The sequence below is a fragment of the Podarcis liolepis genome, assembly GCF_965112155.1.
Source record: "Podarcis liolepis genome assembly, chromosome: 3".
Taxonomy (NCBI): domain Eukaryota; kingdom Metazoa; phylum Chordata; class Lepidosauria; order Squamata; family Lacertidae; genus Podarcis; species Podarcis liolepis.
The window spans coordinates 77,352,237-77,372,909 of record NC_139557.1 but is presented as its reverse complement, the minus strand read 5'-3'; the positions used below and the strand labels follow the sequence as shown (position 1 = coordinate 77,372,909).

The window sequence follows — 20,673 nt, the reverse complement described above, 5'->3', positions numbered from 1 at the left end:
CTATACAATTCCCATGCATCTCAGAGGATATGTGTGTGTGAGAGAGAGAGAGAGAGGGAGGGAGGGGTTTCCTGTGTTAGAGATACCGTATTTTTCGCTCTATAGGACGCACCCGACCATAGGACACACCTTGTTTTAGAGGGGGAGAATAAGGAAAAAAATTCTCCCCCTCTCTGCTCAGTGCCCCTTCAGCAAAGCGGTAGGAGAAACGGAGCCCCTTCAATTTCTCCTCCCGCTTGACTGAAGGGGCACTGTGTAGCTCTCCCTCTCTGCTGAAGCCAGGAGAGTCTTGCTCTCCCGGCTTCAGCAAAAGGAACCCAAAGCCTCCGGAGCACAGCGAGACCTCCTGCTGCGCTCTGGAGGCTTCAGGCAGCTATCCCTGAAGCCTGGAGAGCGAGAGGGGTCGGTGCACACCGACCCCTCTCGCTCTCCAGGCTTCAGTGAAAGCAACGCGAAGCCTCCGGAGTGTGGAGGGAGCGCTCCCTCTGCGCTTTGGAGGCTTCGCGTTGCTATTGCTGAAGCCAAGGAGCCTGCATTAGCTCCATAGGACACACACACATTTCCCCTTAATTTTTGGAGGGGAAAAAGTGCGTCCTATAGAGCAAAAAATATGGTAACTAGTGTAACACTTTGCCAACTTTTTTTACCTGAACAGCAACTGGGGAATGCTTTCATTCAGGGCTTGCCCACGTTTTTGGGTGACCCATGGGCATATTTTTGGGGTCCCAAGACACATTTGCAAACTGGAGAAGCTGTTGTGGGTGGCTCACACCCACCCAACCAACCAAACACTGCAGTCTATTATGTTGCCTACGGCAGAATGCCTTTTTTCAAGCCCCATTTCAGCCTGAGGGGTTGCGGCGGGAGGGGACCCTGCGGGTGCCAGGGAAGGCCTCTGCCTGCGTGGATGCCATGCTGGCAACCCCTTCTTTGAGCAGTGACTGATGTGAATTTCATTGCAACTGTCAACTTCTGAAGATGGAGTAGCTTCATTTAGCAAGTCAAATTGGTCTTAACTTGAGTTTGATCATTTTAAAATTATATTCACAGAGGGAAACCTTGAAATCAGATCTCATTGTGTGCTCCGTGGCGGCTGTGCTGTCATTTGCAGTCAGTGCCAGTACTGTTTTCTTGTCATTAGGGGTAGGTATTATAATTCCTTTCTTCTACATTATTTCCTAAGATATTGTCTCTGTTATTCAAAGCAAGGAGATCTCATTATAGGCCATTATGGAAGACACATTAGCAGACGAAGGAATATTTGCTTGTGAGTGGTACTGGGAGTTTTGTATCACTTCACACATAGGAAAATCCAGTATTTAAATATGAGGTGCGATGCACTAATATGTTTTTTGGCCATGATGACGCAAAGCCTCTGGTACAAATTGGCTGAGCTACTGTAATGCTTTGGAAAGTTTATGAGCATTCAGAATACTGAGAAAACCTGCCAGCTATAGGATATTCGTGACAGTCAGGCTTCCGTGAGTTGAAGTGAAAGGTTTTTGCCAAGAAAAGCCTGCCACAGTGTAAGGACAGGAGGTTCCCTTGAGCCCTCAGCACTAGGGAGGAGTTGGGGGAAAGTCCTGTTGTGCTAGTGGATGCAGCTAGCTTATCTTTTAGCATTATGTCCAAATAAAGCAATTGTATGGAGTGTTTATGTGCCACTATTAGCAGTGGCCAGGTGACAGTGTCATGCACTCCAAGATCATAACCATTTCAGGTGATCTTCACATCTTGGCCATAGTGTGTCAACCAATTGTTGTAGCCCTTATTTTCTGACTTCATATTTATCATGGAAGCAATTTCTATATACTGCCTGAAGCATTCCTTGCGCTTCAGCCTTGTATCTGGCATATTCTGATTTTCTATTGGCATTCCGTTAAAAAAGACACTTTCTGTGTTTTATGACCCAGCACAACAGACTCCTTAGGCTGTGAATGTGCAAAAAAACCAAACAAACCCAAACAGAAAGTGCATGCTCACACACACAGAGAGAGAGAGAGAGAGAGAGAGAGAGAGAGAGAGAACAAGTTTAGCAAAGGCGAGTGAAACACTACAGCAACCTTTCTCTTCTCTTGAACTAAAATATAAGTAAATACTGTAAAATATAAGTAAATAAAGCACATGGTAAAGAGCAACTGAGAGACAGGAGAGTTTGCTTTCGTTTCCTCAGTCCCACATCTGCCTGTACAAGCATATGTTTTCCAAAATAAAAATGGGCAAATGTTGAATGGAAACAGCAATACAAAAAATCATGCGGGTTTTTTTAAAAAAAAACTATATATATTATAGTGCTTAATATATTGTTTTTAAATGAGATTTGGTTTCTCCCCCCCCCCTTTTCTTCTCCTTTCAACTCAGCCATTCCTCAGCATTGTGCTTTATGCTTTAGCATGGACTGTGGGATTCATAACACACTACCTAATTCCTCAGCTTCGCAAGCACCATCCATGGCTGTGGATCTCCCACCCGATCCTTAAAAATAAAGAATACCAGCAAAGAGAGTTAAGAGGTGTGTAAAAGCTTCTTCTTTTTTTAAGAAAAAAGTTTTAAGTGACACTGTCTATATGTGCTTTACATTATAATGATTTTTGTGTACATCAGTGAGAGTAATCATTCACAGAATACAAAGGGAAATGAAAAAAGGCAGATTGTGGCAAAGTCAATTGTTGGGCACAAGAACAATAGCATATCAGGGATCAGGCAGAAGCCTCTCTGAATGTGCTGTTGAGACACCAAGAGGAGGGAGAGACAGAATCTATCTGATCCTGAATTCTCTTTGCCCATTCCAGTGATATTACTCAAAGTGGACTCTTGCAGATAAATTTGTATAGTGGTGCCTCGCAAGACGAAATTAATTCGTTCCGCAAGTCTCTTCTTCTTGCGGTTTTTTCGTCTTGCGATGCACGGTTTCCCATAGGAATGCATTGAAAATCAATTAATGCGTTTCTAGGGAAACCGCCTTCAGACCAGGTCCGGGGACAGTCTGTCCCCCGACCTCTTCTGAAGGCTGGGGGGGGGGACAAGGGCTTTTCTTCCCACCCCCAGCATTTTAAAAAACCCCGGGACAGTGGAGGACTTCTCCGCTGTCCGGGCGATCTTAAAATGCTGGCGGGCGGCATTTTAAAATCGCCCCGGACAGCGGAGGACTTCTCCGCTGTCCGGGGCGATTTAAAAGCCCCTGGGAAGGCAGGCAGGGGGGACAAAGACTTTTGCCCCCCGCCAGCCTTCAGAAGAGGTCCTGGACCTCTTCTGAAGGCGGGCGGGGGGCGAAAGTCTTTGCTCCCCCCCGCCTGCCTTCAAAAGGTGTCCCCGCGGCGGCGGGAGGTGTCCCCTGCCCCCCGCCCGGCTTCGGAGCACCGGGAGAAGCGATCTCCCCGCAGCCCCTTGCTTCAAAAGAGAAGACCCGCTGTCCCCGGGGCAAGCTTCGTTTTGCGAAGCAAGCCCATAGGGAAATTCGTCTTGCGAGGCAACTCGAAAACGAAAAAACCTTTCGTTTTGCGAGTTTTTTGTCTCGCGAGGCGTTCGTCTTGCGGGGTACCACTGTATATGTATATCTCTTTAAAAAAACAACCTGTATCAAAGGCGTTTAAAAATTTACAATATAAAAACCATACAATAAAAGCATTAAAAAGTTCAAAAAAATAATATAAAAGCAAAAACATTGAAAACTTTTAAAAAGTCAATTGATTCCCCTGTGGACTCCATTCTGAATAGAACTCCCATGGATCATGTAAACACCCCCCCCCCCCCATTTTTCATTACTAATTCTTGTTAGATTGTTTCCCATTGCATTTAACTCAGTTGTTGCTATGTATCTTTGAAAACCTCAAAATAAATATTGCAAGAAAGCAATGTTGCAAAATCGGATGCATTTTGACCTACCAAGCTCTTCCTTGGGGTATTCCTGTAAGCACATCCAGCAATCGCATTTGTGTGCAGAGCTGTTCCTGATTCAGGTGCTAGCAGTCAGATTGCTGCCTGCGCTTGTGGGAAGGAAGCATAAGGAAACAGGTCAGGGGTGAGAGGCAGCAAGACAGGTGAGCCATCCCTCTTCCTGCTGAATTTGTCTACCCTCTCTCTGTGTGTGATGATCCTGGATCATGGCTTGTTTTTACCTTTGACTGGAGATAAGTAAATCACACACAACAATTTATGAAAGTATATTTGAACAAATAAAGTTTGACAATAGAAAGTAGCATTGCTGAATTGCTGAAACTGGGTTTTTTGTGATTGCTTTTCTTCCTTTCTTTTTGTATATCCGTTCAGCATTTCGACTGCTGTCAGGGATGGTAATTTGCTGTTCTCTCAGTGACCTCAACCCACTGAGCCCTGCTGCTATGCAATTTCCTAGAGGCCTGGCAGAGATTCAGTAAAGAACTAAGTGGCATAAACGGATATTGTGTTGTAGTAGTGGATGACAAGTTTCTCCCTTTGTTTAGAACAACCTTTACAACCTGCATCCTCTATTTATGTCAGCCAACTAACCTGAGCGCTTGTAGTTGTTCTGGCCTTTGACTTTAGTTTTGTCCAATTTATCAGGAAGCTATTTATATGAAGTCAGACCATTGGTCCATCTGGCTCAGTATTGCCTGCTCTGATTGGCCGCAACTCTCCAAGGTTTCAGGCAGGGAGTCTAGCTGGATATGGCAGAGATTGAACCTGGAACCTTTTGCATGCAAAGCAGGTGCTTTGCTGGGGAAGCTGTAGTCCTTCTCCAAGCTTCTTACAATCTTAAAAAGAAACAAGAACAAAAAACCCACTGCATGCTGATTAATGAGTTTAATGCAGTATGTGCAACCCATAATTTTAAAATGCATCTCAGTGTTTAAATTTCTGGCAGAATTCGTTTTCAGATATTTGGATGCAAAATAAAGTTCAGGTGGCATGAATACACTGTGATTTAAATTTCCTGCCCTATAGTGTCGTGAGGAACATTATATTTGAGGTTTTAAAAAAGTCATATTGTGGGTATTTTGGAATTGCTATCTTCAGCAGGTGGTGTCTGGAGACTTCATTCCAGTTCTCCTAGAAATCTGTTGGCTGGGAGCCAGCTTGTCTTTGGATAACCCTCACTTTTTCTTTGCTCCAATTAAGAAACTTGCTGTCAACTTTTGATGGGTCTGTGCTTTAATCGCTCTCAATGTGTGTTTTTGACGTGTTTGAAGATAAGAACGTCAAGACAGTAGGTCTCGCCTGTGACCTCAGTCTCTTCTTGAAACCAATCCAACAACTAGATACTTTGCAGAGAAACATATTTATAAGATGCATTATTTAAATAATAAAAATATACATTATAATGTTAAGTGTCTTTGGCAGGAGGGTGTTGCATGGAAATATATTTGCAGAACAATCACTCTCGAAAGATCGTCTTTGATACCAAAATGTACTGAAGAATTTCTAGTTTTTTTACATTTATTACAGAATGACATAGAGAGAGTAAAGGAAGGGCAGGTCTCCTTCATTGGTTTAATTCCAGATAAAAATAAAATGCTAACAGCCAGTGAGCGTTAGAAATGACTTTGCATTCTGGCATTGCTTACATTTATGACCCAGCCTTCTGATGCAATCTTCTGGACTTTGTTTTCATACTAGCAGACCAGGATTGTGATGCACTCCACAAAATACTTTATTCTTATATGGCACAAGATTCAACTCTGTCCCCCCCCCCCAAAAAAAGAATTCTTCCAAAGATAACATTTTATCTAAGCTATGATATGTGCCCAGGTTGGAAACCAAGTGTGTTTCAAGCTAAGGGTTACCTGGCTCAGTTCAGAAGGTACTGTAAAATGTTAAGTACTAGAAGAAGAAGAAAACTACCTGCAACCAATGTATCTTTGAACAAGAATTTGACTCTCTGATTTGAAATAGTCACCCCAGATTAAGATGTGTTGGGTTTCCTGCCTGCTTAATAACTTCCCACCTGCTATTGCTATTGACCTGCCTTCTCTGATGTTTTTGCTGTTGCATTGCTATTCACATATAGTGCTATGGCTTGTGCATCCCCTTAGTTACAACTAGTTTTCTTCACTGCAATTTTCTGTTGCTTCTAGAACTGCTGTTAAATCTGCATTCTTATGGAGCTCTGATCTAATTACATATGCAATACTGACCAGGGATCCAACGCTTAATCAACTTCTAGTTGCTCATATGAATCCAATGTCCCTTTGGAGTTCCACTTTGGTATCCTAGCACATTTCAGACTTTGATGAGAGATCAACACACACCCCCCATCAGAGCCAATTTTGGCATTCACATTCCATGTGATAAATGAATAAATCAGCTAATGCCATGTGTGAGACAGATGAGCTATACCCTGTTATGCATGGCAAGAGTTTTGACATCACTTTGTTTTGAAATGTTCAGGTGCTGCCCATTTAATGTGGTTTGAAAGACTCTATGTGTGGCTTCAGTGTTTTGAAAAGTACATCTTGTATCCGGCAATAATACTGAATGCCCTCACCAATGACGCCTTCTCAATCAGCAAATACAAGAGGCTGACTCCACAGTAAGTTACTTAAATGTTATGATACATTATTTGTAGAATTAAGAGCTGGACAATATCATTTATGCATCTGGTCTACCATTCAGGCTTCCACAACTTGTGACCTGCCTCTCCTAAACTGCTGTCACCTATAGCAGCCATTATTTGTAACTGGAGAGGTGCTTGATGTCTCTCCTGCCTCTCCCTCCAGGTTGGCCTACCCATTGGCCGCATTGAGACCTTTGCATCAGATGGTGCGACAGGAAAGGCAATGGATTTATGTGCCCTCACCCCACTAACTCACCACTGTTGAGTGTTGTTGGAGTGCTCCTTTGCTGAAAGTGGGGCTGTCCAGTGGGGCCTCTTCCTTGGAAGTGCTTTTCCACAGAATGAGGTATGCTGAGCAAGGTGGCCTCAGAGATTTGTCTATCCCCACACACATGGGGCCATAGGAGCTCTGCTTCAGGTGGAAATATGTCTTGCACTAACCCTGGTCATGCAGGCAGCATGAGCCTGAACCTGGTGGGCTGCCATATATGGCTGGAGGATAGCATTTGTTCTTCCCCTTGCCCTTCCTTCTTGGATTTCATTCTTCTCCAGGGATGCCAAACCCAGCAAGGGCTCTCATCACGTTGGAGCATGCCTGCCAGTGAGTTCAGAACTCATCTTATCTGTGTTGCTTTCAAAACTGAAAGTACGGATGAGAGAAGAAGCTCTGACAGCCTCCAAAAGAGTTTCTGACATTTCATTCACATGGCAACATTTAGCTGATTGTTTGGAGTAGCCTTATCTCTAGCGAACCTAAAGATCTGCTTGAAGGGACATGGAGCAAAGAATAAGTGCCTTTTAGATTCATATCCACCGAAATCCATCCAGGCTGAAAATCCCGAATGAACAACCAGAGCACAACATGTATCAAGGTCTTAAAAAAACTGGCACATGTCGCTCATTGGAGAAGACATTCTGAAACCTTGTGGCTTGCTTTCATTTAATTTGAAGATAGTGGCAGCATCACAGTTCCTTTATGAAACAACGTGTGCAGGATTTGCATCAATAACTTATCTCAGGAATGGGGAAACATGTGGCCCTCTAGATGCTGCTGGACTCCTACCCCTGTCCTCCCTCACCATTAGCAGTGTGGCTGGTGCTTATGGGAGTTGCAGCCCAAGAACTTCTTTAGACCTCAATTTCCCCATCACTGCTTTTACCATCCCTTCTCTGAGGTGACATAATTCCCACTTGGCTGATTTCAGTAGTCAACCCATACAGTAGTTTGTTTCCATGGATGAAAGGTGCCCTGAAACTCCTAGTACATCCCTTTGGGAATGGGTCAGGCAAGCTTCTATTACAAAAGGAAATTGCTTGGTTCACTGAGGTAAAAATAATTAAAACTGAACACATTTGCAATCTTATATGAAAGTCAAGGAAGGGCAACCCCCTTCACAGTGAACCCCTGTTTTTCTGTTACCCCAATTGGTAGTTCCCTGCCCCATTTGTGCGAGAGGTTTGTGGCCTTCCTCCATTCTTTTCAGTGCCACCGCCTGCTTTTTCTACAGTGTGCTGTTTACTTTATTAACATAAGGAAGATTTCAAAGAGGGTATGCAATGCCTATATGTATATAGCAATATGTCTATTGACCTAGGAGCAATTATTATGTAATCTTTATTGGGAAACTGCATTAAAAAAATAAAATTATTTTCCACAGCAAAAATGGATCAATGTACAAATAAAGGTGTAAAACAAAGAGCACAATGCCTACTAAAAGATAGAAGCAAGAATTCTGGGAAGTTTGCCAACTAGCTTTCTTTATGTTCTAATTTTCTAGTACTTAACAGTATGTTGACACCAAAACTGTTATAATGATTAATGATCTCTGAAAACATATAACGCTGTGCTTTCAGCAGGGAAATCAGTTTAATTCATGGGTACATCTTTCAGATATGTTATACATATACTAGATAAGGACACCAGCCTTTTAAATCGTTATTTATTTGAAATTTGTTCCAGAGGATTCAGGGGAAGTTGTGTTCTACCATTTCATCTTAATTCTTTCAATAGACTTGTGTGGTTGAGCTGGGAAATAGTGACTGGCCCAAAATCATCCAGTGGGCTAAAAGGCAGAGCAGAAATTTGAATCTGCATATCCTGCTTAATGCTGCCCATTGTGCAGCACTTTCTCCTCTCTTCCTTTCCCTTGTAGTCCTTTCATGTGCTCCCAAACTCTGCTTTGGGACATTCCTCAACCCTCGAGCAGATTTGGGGGGCACCCAGGGAGGGAGAAGAAGAATGGGAAGTCACATCATGCAAGTGAAAGTCTGGTCACATGATGAAGTCTGGTCAAGGAAATTGCCGATGTTATCTCAGTGCCTCTGTCTATTATCTGTGAGAATTCTTGGAGAACAGAGGAGGTTCCTGCAGACTGGAAGTGGGCAGATGTTGTCCCAATCTTCAAAAGGGGGGTGGGGAGAAGACCCAGCCAGTCAGCTTGATGTCAATACCAGGAAAGGTCCTAGAACAGATAATTAAACATTTGATCTGTGATTACTAAGACCCAGCATGGGTTTCTCAAAGACAAGTCATGCCAGACAAACCCAAAGAGTGCTCGCTAATGGTTCCTCGTCATCCTGGAAAAAAGTGACAAGTGAGGTGTTGCAGGGTTCTGTCCTGGGCCCGTTGTTGTTCAACATCTTTATAAATGACTTGGATGAAGGAATTGAGGGAATGCTCATCACATTTGCAGATGGCACCAAACTGGGATGGGTAGCAAATGCTACTGAAGGCAGAATCAGGATACAAGATGACCTTAACAGATTGGAGAACTGGAGCCCAGACTAAGAAAAAGAATTTCAGTAGGGACAAATGCGGGATTTTACATTTAGGCACGAAGAACCAGCTGCACAAATATAAGAAGGGGGCAGTAGTATATGTAAAAAGGATCTAGGGGTCTTAGTAGACTACAAGCTCAACATGAGTCAACAGTGTGATGCAGCAGCAGCAGAATGAATGAATGAATGAATGAATGAATAGCTAATGCTATTCTAGGCTGCATCAACAGAAGTATAGTGTCCAGATCAAGGGAAGAACTAGTGCCACTCTATTCTGCTTGCTTAGACCACACCTGGAGTATAGTGTCCAGTTCTGGGCACTACAATTTAAGAAGGAATTTGACAAGCTGGAACATGTGCAGAGGAGGGCAACCAAGATTATCAGGGTTCTGGAAACCAAGCCTTATGATGAATGGTTGAGGGAATTGGGTATGTTTAGCCAAGAGAAGGCTGAGAGATGATAGCCATCTTCAGATAGCTAAAGGGCTTTCTCATGGAAGCTTATTTTCTCCTGCTCCTGATGGTAGGACCCAAACCAATGGTTTCCAGATACAAGAAAGGAGATTATGACTGAACATCAGGAAGAACTATCTGACAGTAACAGCTAGAATGGACTTCCTATGAAGGTGGTGGACTCTTCTTCATTGAAGGTTTTAAAGCAGAAGTTAGGTGTCTATCCAATATGGATTCTTTAGTTGAGATTCATGCATTGCAGGGAGTTGGATTAAATGACCCTCAGGTTCCTTCCAGTTCTACAGTTCTATGACTCTATTATGCTGAATGTCACCTCCTGTCTTTTAATACAGGACCAGTCCAGATTAAAGTTGTACCAGAACTACTGCCAGACATAAACAGTCACCTTTGTATAGTGATTAGTTAAACGAAACAGAAGCCATCCTGATAAGTTGTTCTATTGAAGTTTTACTTTCCTGATTTTTTCTTTCTTTTCTTTCTTTTCCCTCTTGCAGCTGTGATATCTTTCTGATTACAATTGCGGGAATGAAGCTATTGCGGTCTTCATTTTGTAATCCCATTCACCAGTTTGTTACATTAAGCTTTACTGTCATCTTCTTCCAGTTTGACTACTATGGTAACTCCGATAACTTCTTGTTGAATTTCTTCATGATGTCCATTGTGTTTAATAAGGCAAGTGAATTGTTACTTAAAACTTTGTCACAATTTTGAGTGTTTAAGAAAAAGAAACAAAAATCCATAAGTAATAACATGTGTCTAACTGTATCCCACAATAACACCTGAAAAACATAGTTAACATGTCACATTAAAGCATAGTCTAAAAGACTATATATTTTAGACTAAATAGCCTAAAAACTTCCATGAGCTGGAAGCTCCAGCTCATGCTGCTGCTGCTGCTACACCACCAGGAAACAAACCAGGCTCTGATTGGTTGGAATATCTGAACCTGTGTTCCTTGTTTGTTATTCTCCAAACAAACCACAAACAGTAACCAAGGCTGTTTCTTGTCTTACTGATGGTTTGTTTGGAAAGAAAGAAACCATGACTTGCGCCAAACCCGGAAATGACCCCAAAAGTCACAAAAACATCACAAAAAGTAACAGGGTGAGGGAGGAGGGTTTGTAGGCTTTTTCAATGGTGTTTCAAATATACAGGATTTCACTTAAATGCTTGGTGCCTTGGAACATAACTCTCACATAATTTGGGGGTTGCCTGTACTAAAATCACAAGTACATATATTACAGGTTTATTGAAGAAATGCTACAGGCTAGGGGCCAATTAAACATATTTTTGAGAGGCAGATCTTGATTAGTCTTAGAGGCTTAGAACTTCCCAAAAAGTTTATATGAGTTTATTTGGGGCAAATGTTTTATATATCTATATATCTATACCCATATATCTCAAACTATTGAGAAGTTGACCATGATAGCAATATCTTGGGAAACAAGTGAATAAAATGGAAATAGCATGTGCGGAGTAGTCGTGCTGAAATTGTTTCATTCAGAGGCATGCTGAGACAATGAGTGAAAAGTACAATCTCATTGAGCTGGTAATTAGAGATTTGCAGTGACTCTGTAAATGAAACACTTATAGGATTGCTGGGTTTTGAAGATTAATTATTACATTTTGCAGGTTATTATTTCATCACATGGATCTAAATCCCCAAGAATCTCTGAAATGCTGTGGGCTGGCCTTTAAAAAAATTAATTTGGGGTAATTTTATTCCTATGAAAAGTCTATCTGTCAGGTCCCTGCTCAAATGGCATCAGGCACAGTATCTGTATCTTTCCCAACCCTCTATGGTCCATTCTGCTTCAGCAAGAAAAGGAAATGACAGCTTCAATCAATGCACTGTTCAATCACCATAATGTTGACAACTATTTTTGAAAGATAGAAAGCACATTTTTGCTGCCACCACCTTTGGCTATGTAGAAATAACTCTGGAAGTGACAGCCAGGAACTTATTATTCTCTGAAGGTGTGATTTTTCCCATGTCTGAGCAGCAAGGCTTTTTCCTAAGTGTTGTAAGTCTGTATAATCATCTCAGTAGAAAAAAACAATCCGTGTGAAGCCACGGTTGAAGAAGCATATGCATTTTTCCACAAAGGGAAATGAAATAAACCCACAGTAGACAACATCTCCAGCTTTGTTATTCCAGGTTAGATGACACTTTCTTCATCTGTCCTCAGTAACGTGCTTTGCAATGGTGACGGGGGTCACAGCTGGCAAGGGAAGGGGTATCCCTTCCTCCTCATCTGTGACTGCCCCCCACGCCCCAAATTGTCCCACTGCTGTAATTAGGCTTGAAATAAAGCTTTCTGTTGTAGCCAGTGGAAGGAAGCCTAATTATAGTGTATGGGGCATTTGCTGTGTGGGCGGGTCACAGCTGGGGAGGGGAGAGCCCCCCCAACCCCCATTGCAATTAGGCTTAAATAGCCTTCTATTGACTACAAAATAAAGCTTCTTTCAAGCCTAATTTGAGCAAGAGAAGGCAATGGGCACCTGTGGGCCCCAAGGAAGGGCCTCTGCAGACTTCTGAACACCTGCAAGCACCACATTGGTGACCCATGTATGTAATTAATGAAGTCCAGTGAGGATGCAAATCAACCTCACTGCTCACAGGGCACTGCTTTCCACAGCCACTTTCCTCCCCCTATTAGCTCCTTGTAGCTGCTTTTGGATGTGCTACCGCATACTGGAACATCCAGTTCAGTAAATTGGTTGGGAGCCCTGCCCCCAGAACCAAAATTAAAATGGTGCATAAAGGTATTGGGAGGGCTGTGCATGGATGATGCATTTTGGCTGTGATCCAGGATTAGAAATAGCTGTGTGATATGTAGGGAACTGAAACTGATTGAAATAGGGGAGGATAATTGCCTGTTAGTTATTTACTGGTAGGCTCAGTCTTCTTATTCGGGTACAATTCCTATTCCAGGCTGTTTCAGGTTCTTGTCTAGGCCAATGAAGCATGCATGTTGTACTCTCATCAGTCTACCAGGCCAGTGGCTTGGATTGTACCATTGCCATTCAGAATGTTCACCTTTTCAATGGGGAAGATTCAGACACACAGGAAATCTAGACATCAGAGAGGACTGATTAAAGAAAGGAACAGTTGTGGGAAGTGTATGGGGTGTTGGGAGATGAATAATACCTCTGGTGGGGACACACATCATGCTCCTTCTGGGGTACGTTTGTCCACCTTTGGTCCCCACCCTGCACTCAGCTCTCACCTGTGGCTCCTAGAAGCTGTCAGAGTGCGACAGTGGCCACACTCTGAGAAACAGCTTCAACCGGCCGGCTAAATCAGGTAGCTGATGGGTCTCAAATCCTCAGTGAAGTAGGGACTTCTCCTGCATGCAAAGACAGGCTCTGGTGTAGTAGTGGGTCCAGCGGTCAAGAAGGCAATTTTTGCAAGTGTTATAGAGGAAATGAGGGCAGATCGAGCTTACCAACCTGAGAAGATAGCCCATCTAGCAGAAGGAAAACTCTGATCCTAAACTTCTGCTGCCTTGGGGATATCTTTGGGAGAAGAAAAGGCTAGAGAGTAAGTCCTACACAAATCCGGAGTTGAGTCCCTAAGACGGTTGGATGGTGACTTGTGCACTTCTTTCCAGCAGCTCCTACAGCCAAGCTGGTGCCAAATTACCGTATTTTTCGCTCGATAACACGCACCTGACCATAACACGCACATAGTTTTTAGAGGAGGAAAACAAGGGAAAAAAATTCTGAATGAAACAGTGGATGTATCATTTTTGTGCTTCATGCTGTTGCCACAGACATGTGATTTGACGGTGAGTTTGGGGTAGCCCAATGCAAAAATCCTGAGAATCCATGTGGATCTGTGCTTTGTAACCACGTTTTTGCACCATTGTGGCCCCACGCAACAGTGGGTGCGTGATTTTTTTTGGTGCAGGCTGTAGCCATGGACATGCTATGTGATCTGATGGTGAATTTGGGGTGACCCAATGCAAAGATCCTGAGGATCCATGTGGATCTGTGCTTTGTAACCACGTTTTAAGTGGGGAGGGGAGGAAAAACACAGAAGGGACAAGGAGCACGAGAGGGGTGTGCGGAGAAGCAGCTGGCTAACAATGCAGGAGAGGGGTTTAACAGGAGGGAGCAGAGGAAGGCAAAAGTTTTCCCCCACCCACCCAAGCCAGCCCTCTCTCCCTCTCCCTCTCCCTCTCCCACCTGCATATTTCTCCTTCATGCGGAGAAGCAGCTGGCTAACAATGCAGGAGAGGGGTTTAACGGGAGGGAGGAAAGGAAGGCAAAAAGTTTTCCCACCCACCCAAGCCAGCGCTCTCTCTCTCTTTCTCTCTCCCACCTGCATTTTCCGGCTGCCTGCGATGCTGGACGCAGCAGCAGCGGAGCACGGAGAGGAGGAGGTGGTGGCTGTCGGCTGCGCTCCTAGCGAAAACAGTGGGCAGTAAGACCCTGAGGCAGAATGCAGGAAAGCAGCAACCTCCTCTTTTTAGCCTTCCCTCCTCCGCAATCTGATTTTTGCCCCTGTACTTGGACCAGTCGGCTCCAGGGACCACACATTCGCTCAATAACACGCACAGACATTTCCTCTTACTTTTTAGGAGAAGAAATGTGAGTGTTATAGAGAGAAAAATACGGTAATTGCTCTGCTTTCCTTTGGACCACATCAGTGAGGGCGAGAGGGTAGGTCTTGTTAGCTGGGCACAATGCCCAGGCCTGCACTCCAGGAAAGTCACTGCAGTGTTGCTAGCACTGCAGTTTGACGTCATCCCAGATTTTTCACCCCATTTTCTCTTGAATGCCAACAGCAGATTCCCTGAGCCCACTGTTTCTTCTCTGGAAATACCCTTCATGCCGCTACTTTGCATGATTGCAGTGGTTGTTTATTAGAGAGCGGTGAACTTTAAGTTTGCCATGGGAAATTGCTGGTGTTCACATTCCCCTACAGACAGATAACAAAAGTGGAACCAAGTTGTCCAAAAGAATTAAGCCCTACAACTCACACTTCACAAACTGCAATAATCTACCTTGCCTGGTGAGTGGTGTCTCTTGAATACACATAGAGAGTCTGATAAGTTCCACCTGGATTATTTCATCATACAACAACCCAGTGTTGTAAAGATATGTTCAGTGATAGGACAGAAATCCGCTGGCCTTTTTATTCTGATAAGCAAATAATCACCTGAAATCCAAAACATTTGTTGAAAAGGTTTTTGATATCTCAGTCTGAAATGTTTTATATGTTCAGTTGAACCCTTGTCCTTTGGCAGTATGTGTGCTTGGCTCCGATTAAGGTCAAAACCTGTCAAAATTTCTTATGAAAAACGTTACAAAATGAATCTGTCAACTTAATCTGCTCAGCACAAGACCACCTGCTGGGCTTCTCCTTGAGGTTGTAATGAAACGTCCTCATCTGCAAGAAAAATGGACTGTTCTTCATTTATGGAAAGCTCTTTGATACAACTGAGCCTTTTATGAATGGTATGGGGAGAAGGCCATTTTTTAAAATTGCCCCCTTTTTCCTGCAGTTCCTTGCACCACCTCCCATACTATTCTGGAAGTTCCTCCAGGCCTCTGGAGGCTGGATCAAGTGGGGGCGGGACATAGGGGGCTGCGAAGAGGAGGGAAAATGGGTGGAAATCACTTTCCCCCTTTCCTTCATGGAAGTCTCCAGAGGATTAAAGAGCTCTCCATGAATGGAAGGTTACCGCTGGATACAACTATTTACTGATAGCAGAACTGAAACAAATTAAGGGGAAGAGTTATAAAGCTTTTAAGTTCAGAGACAAGATTCACTTGAATGACATTTTGTATAGAAAAATAGGTGAAAGCATAAACAGAAGCTAAGATGTACACAAGTCATAAATGACTTTCAGTGTTAATGGGAAGTTAGATTTGTAGAAAAGAAATTGCACTTCAATGAGGAAATCTTTATCATCGGCAACATGTAAGTTCCCCCAGCTCTGCCAATTTTCTCCAAAGATGCAGAAAGATTGCTCAAAACATTCATGAGCAATGCACATTAAGGGAGATAAACACAAATTAGTCAGCAAATGGGCAAAATATTATCTCTAATTGGATGCACATAAAAGAAAAGTATTATAATTCCAATTCAACAGTGGAAGCAGTAAGATGTTTCAGAATAGGTAACCGACAGTTATGTGGTTATAACAGGGCTATGAATCTGGGGGTCTCAAATGCGGCATTAAAGCACCCCAAGCTCTGTGATTACAAAGCTCAAATACTGCAGCAGATAACAAGTTTTGCAAATTGGGCAGATTCACATAATGCTTTGAATTTTTACGATTCACACACTTTGCATAGTTGCACAGTTTGCTCAAAGAGCCTAGCTGACTTGGTGATTTTGTGTGCTCTGCTCCGGATGTAGAGTTTTGTGAAAAAGCAAGGGGCGGGGATAGAAAGGGATAGAACGGGATTGTGCGCAAAATTACTTTCAGTGTTTGGTGCCTTTTTCATTGGTTAGTCTGGATGGACAGGCACAGTGAAGCAGCCGTCAGTATTCAGCCAAACTTCCAGATTTATCAGACCATTTTGAAAAAGGGGGAAAAAAACCTATTAAAAAATAAGTCAAGGCAACGTGTAACTGTGGGAGTGGGGTGTATGGTAGAACGGCATCTTCATTTACTCTGAGTGAAGGGTCACATTCCCTTTTTTGGGGAGTGTCTTTGCAAACTAGGGGATGCAGGTGGCGCTGTGGGTGAACCACAGAGCCTAGGGCTTGCCGATCAGAAGGTCGGCAGTTTGAATCCCCGAGATGGGGTGAGCTCCTGTTGTTTGGTCCCTGCTCCTGCCAACCTAGCAGTTTTAAAGCACGTAAGAGTGCAAGTAAATAAATAGGTACCGCTCCAGCAGGAAGGTAAACAGCATTTCCGTGCGCTGCTCTGGTTCGCCAGGAGCGGCTTAGTCATGCTGGCCACATGACCCGGTAGCTCAGCCAATAAAGGGAGATTAGCGCCGTAAAGAAGGGAGACTCCCTAAGACTTTTTTTGAAATGACAGAAAATATGGACTTGATAGACATATGGAGAACAAGGAACCCTCTGGAGAGAGAGGGAACCTTCTTCTCCCAAGCAATGACGACCTGGACCAGAATTGATCAAATTTGGGTTACTAGTGGAATGGCTCCAAAGATTAAGAAAGTGGAAATCTGCCCAAAAACTTGCTCCGACCATAACGCCGTGAAGATGGAGATGAAACTGACAACAACTGGTCAATTCAGATGGAGAATGAATGACACCCTCTTTCGGGACAAGGAGATTCTTATGAAGGCCCAAAAGACTTTAAAAGATTATTTCGAAATAAATATGAGGACCGACGTGGAGAAAAGAGTGATCTGGGATGCAAGTAAAGCGGTCATGAGAGGATTCTTGATTCAACAAAATTCAATAAAGAGGAAAAAACAAAACGAGAAAAAAGAGAAGCTATTGGAAATGATAAAGGAAGGAGAGAGAAAATTAAGAATAAAACCAAAATCTCAGGACATCTTAAGAGAGATCAAGTTATATCAAACACAATATATGGAATTGATGAACCAAGAGATTGAATGGAAGATAAAGCAAATGAAACAAAAGACTTTTGAATCAGCAAATAAATGTGGCAAACTCTTGGCATGGCAATTGAAGAAAAGGCAGAAACTAAATACAGTTACAAGCCTGGAGGTGGATGGAAAGAATATATCTAAACCTAATGAAATTAGAAACTGCTTCGTAAGTTATTTCAAAAAGCTTTACACTCAAGGCCCTCAAAATGAAGAAGATATAGACGAATTCCTGGGAAAATATGGATTACAAAACATCTCTCATCAAAGTAAGATGGACTTGAACCAGAGAATCTCAGAACAAGAGATAGAGGCTGCTATTCAGAACATGCAATTGGGCAAATCTCCGGGACCAGATGGATTGACTTCCAGATACTACAAATCGTTGAAGGAATGGCTAACTCAACCACTAAGAGAAGTGTGCAATGAGATCCTTGAGGGAAAAAGGGCCCCTGAATCGTGGCAAGAGGCATATATTTCACTCATACCAAAGTCAGAGACTGAAAAGACCCAACTTAAGAACTACCGCCCAATATCACTCCTCAATGTGGATTACAAAATTTTTGCAGACATTTTGGCAAAAAGATTTAAAAGAGTATTGATGGAGAAGATTCATAAGGACCAAGCAGGTTTTCTCCCCAAAAGACACCTGGCAGACAATGTAAGGAATGTAATAGACATTCTGGAAAAGCTAGAGGTGAATATAAACACTAAAGCAGTACTGATTTTTGTGGATGCGGAGAAGGCCTTTGACAACATTTCTTGGAGTTTTATGAGAAAGAATCTTCATGGGATGGGGGTAGGCCAGGGTTTTGAGAATGGTATGGCTGCAATATATTCTGAACAAAAAGCTAAACTGATTGTAAATAATGTTATGACGGAGGAACTTAAGATAGAAAAAGGAACACGACAGGGGTGCCCGATTTCCCCATTACTTTTTATTTCAGTTCTGGAGGTGTTGCTGAACATGATAAGAAATGACCAGCAGGTTAAAGGTGTGCAGGTCGGAGCTAAACATTACAAGTTAAGAGCGTTCGCAGATGACCTGGTATTGACTTTGCAAGAGCCAAACACTAGTACAAAAAAGGTTTTAGAAATAATACAACAGTTTGGCCAGGTAGCTGGATTTAAGTTGAACAAGCAAAAAACTAAAGTTTTAGGGAAAAATTTAACAGATATGGAAAAGGAGAAATTTCAAGAGGAAACAGGTTTGACTGTGGTAAAGAAGGTGAAATACCTAGGGGTTTATTTAACATCTAAAAATCTGAATTTGTACAAGGACAATTATGAAAAATGTTGGTCAGAAATTAAAAAAGATCTAGAAATATGGTCAAATTTGAAACTGTCAATGCTAGGCCGAATCGCTGTGATTAAAATGAATGTATTGCCTAGAATGCTTTTTCTGTTTCAGACCTTGCAGATTCTCGACAAGATGGAATGTTTCAAGAGGTGGCAGAAAGATATTTCGAAATTTGTCTGGCAGGGCAAAAAGCCCAGAATTAAATTCAAAATACTAACAGATGCTAAAGAAAGAGGGGGTTTTGCCCTGCCGGACTTAAAATTGTATTACGAGGCAGCAGCTTTCTGCTGGCTGAAAGAATGGATGCTCCTCGAGAATACTGATATCTTGGATCTGGAAGGTTTTAACAATGCTTTTGGTTGGCATGCATATCTTTGGTATGATAAAGTAAACAGCGCTTTTAAAAATCACATTGTTAGGAAAGCATTGATTAATGTTTGGATAAGATACAAAGATCTATTGGAAAATAAAACCCCTAGATGGGTGTCGCCAGTGGAGGCCAAAGCAGTGAAGAGACTCAATACGGAGGCCGGATGGCCGAAGTATTGGGAAATCTTAGAACAGGATGGAGACAAGTTCAGACTACAAAGTCAGGAGAAATTGAAGCATAAAGTTGGAAACTGGTTTCAATATCGTCAAATAATGGAATTTTTTAAACAGGACAGGAAAATTGGTTTCCAGGTGGAAAAATCAAAATTAGAAACTGAACTGTTAGAACCCAATACTAAGATTTTATCTAGAATGTATAACTTGCTGTTGAAATGGAACACACAGGATGAAATAGTAAAATCTGCTATGATTAAGTGGGCTCAGGATGTTGGACATAACATCATGTCAGCTGACTGGGAATGGTTATGGAACACCGGTATCAAATTTACGGCATGTAATGCCTTAAAGGAAAACATTATGAAAATGGTATACAGGTGGTACATGACCCCAGTCAAGCTGGCAAAAATCTATCATTTGCCTGATAATAAATGTTGGAAGTGTAAAGAGACTGAAGGTACCTTTTATCACCTTTGGTGGACTTGCCCGAAGATTAAGGCCTTCTGGGAAATGATCTATAATGAAATGAAAAAGGTACTTAAATGTACCTTTCCCAAAAAGCCAGAGGCCTTTCTTTTGGGCATTGTCGGCCAATTGGTGACAAAGAAGGATAGAACTTTTTTTATGTATGCTACAACAGCGGCAAGAATACTCATCGCAAAGTATTGGAAGACACAAGATTTACCCACTCTGGAAGAATGGCAGATGAAAGTGATGGACTATATGACATTGGCCGAGATGACAGGCAGAATCCGTGACCAACGAAAAGAGACGGTGGAAGAAGACTGGAGAAAATTTAAAAGTTATCTGAAGGACTATTATAAACTTAATGAATGTTAAAAATGTCGTGGTTTTCAGAAACAAGGGGGTACAGGGATATATGGTTAGAAGATAGAAAAGAACTAAGTTGACAGAGACTTGAAAGCAATAATTGGGAGTTGCTAGTTGAAGTATGGACATTGGGATGCAGAGAGGGGGGGGTATGGGGAAGTCCAAGAAAAGAGGTTTATAAGAAAATATGTATGAAACTATGCGTGTTTGTTTGTCATTTTCATTGTTTGTTTGTCTTTTTAAAACGTTGTAAAACCAATAAAAATTTTATAAAAAAAAAAAAAAAGGGAGATTAGCGCCGCAACCCCAGAGTTGGTCACGACTGGACCTAATGGTCAGGGGTCCCTTTACCTTTACCTTTTGCAAACTAGAGGAGGTCAGGGATACCATACACACAGCAGCCACTCATACACCACAACCTAGTCTATTGACTACAATATAATGTTTCTTTTAATCTGAATTTTGGAGAGGGGCCAGGGAAGGCCTCTGTAGGCACATATATGCCCACAAGTGCTATGTTGGGGACCCTTGATCTTGGCAGTCAAAGCAGGAATCACCATAACTGAAAGTAATCTTCAAAATGGCTGTGTGAATCACCCCACTGAAAAAGACAATCGACTGGAAGTGTTTCTCCCTTTGGCTCTGTAAGATGTACTTCATCTGGAACCAT

The 20,673-nt window shown here is 42.5% G+C and overlaps 1 protein-coding gene across 1 annotated transcript in view; it reads left to right on the top strand.

Annotated features, from left to right (window-relative positions):
- Window positions 1-20,673, top strand: part of PCNX2 (pecanex 2) — a 123,161-nt gene that overhangs the window by 56,375 nt on the left and 46,113 nt on the right. Inside the window, exons 18-21 of the mRNA XM_083496724.1 lie at window positions 1,051-1,143; window positions 2,362-2,512; window positions 6,367-6,508; window positions 10,279-10,456. Coding sequence (XP_083352850.1) covers window positions 1,051-1,143; window positions 2,362-2,512; window positions 6,367-6,508; window positions 10,279-10,456 — 564 coding nt within the window. The remainder of the gene's footprint in view (window positions 1-1,050; window positions 1,144-2,361; window positions 2,513-6,366; window positions 6,509-10,278; window positions 10,457-20,673) is intronic.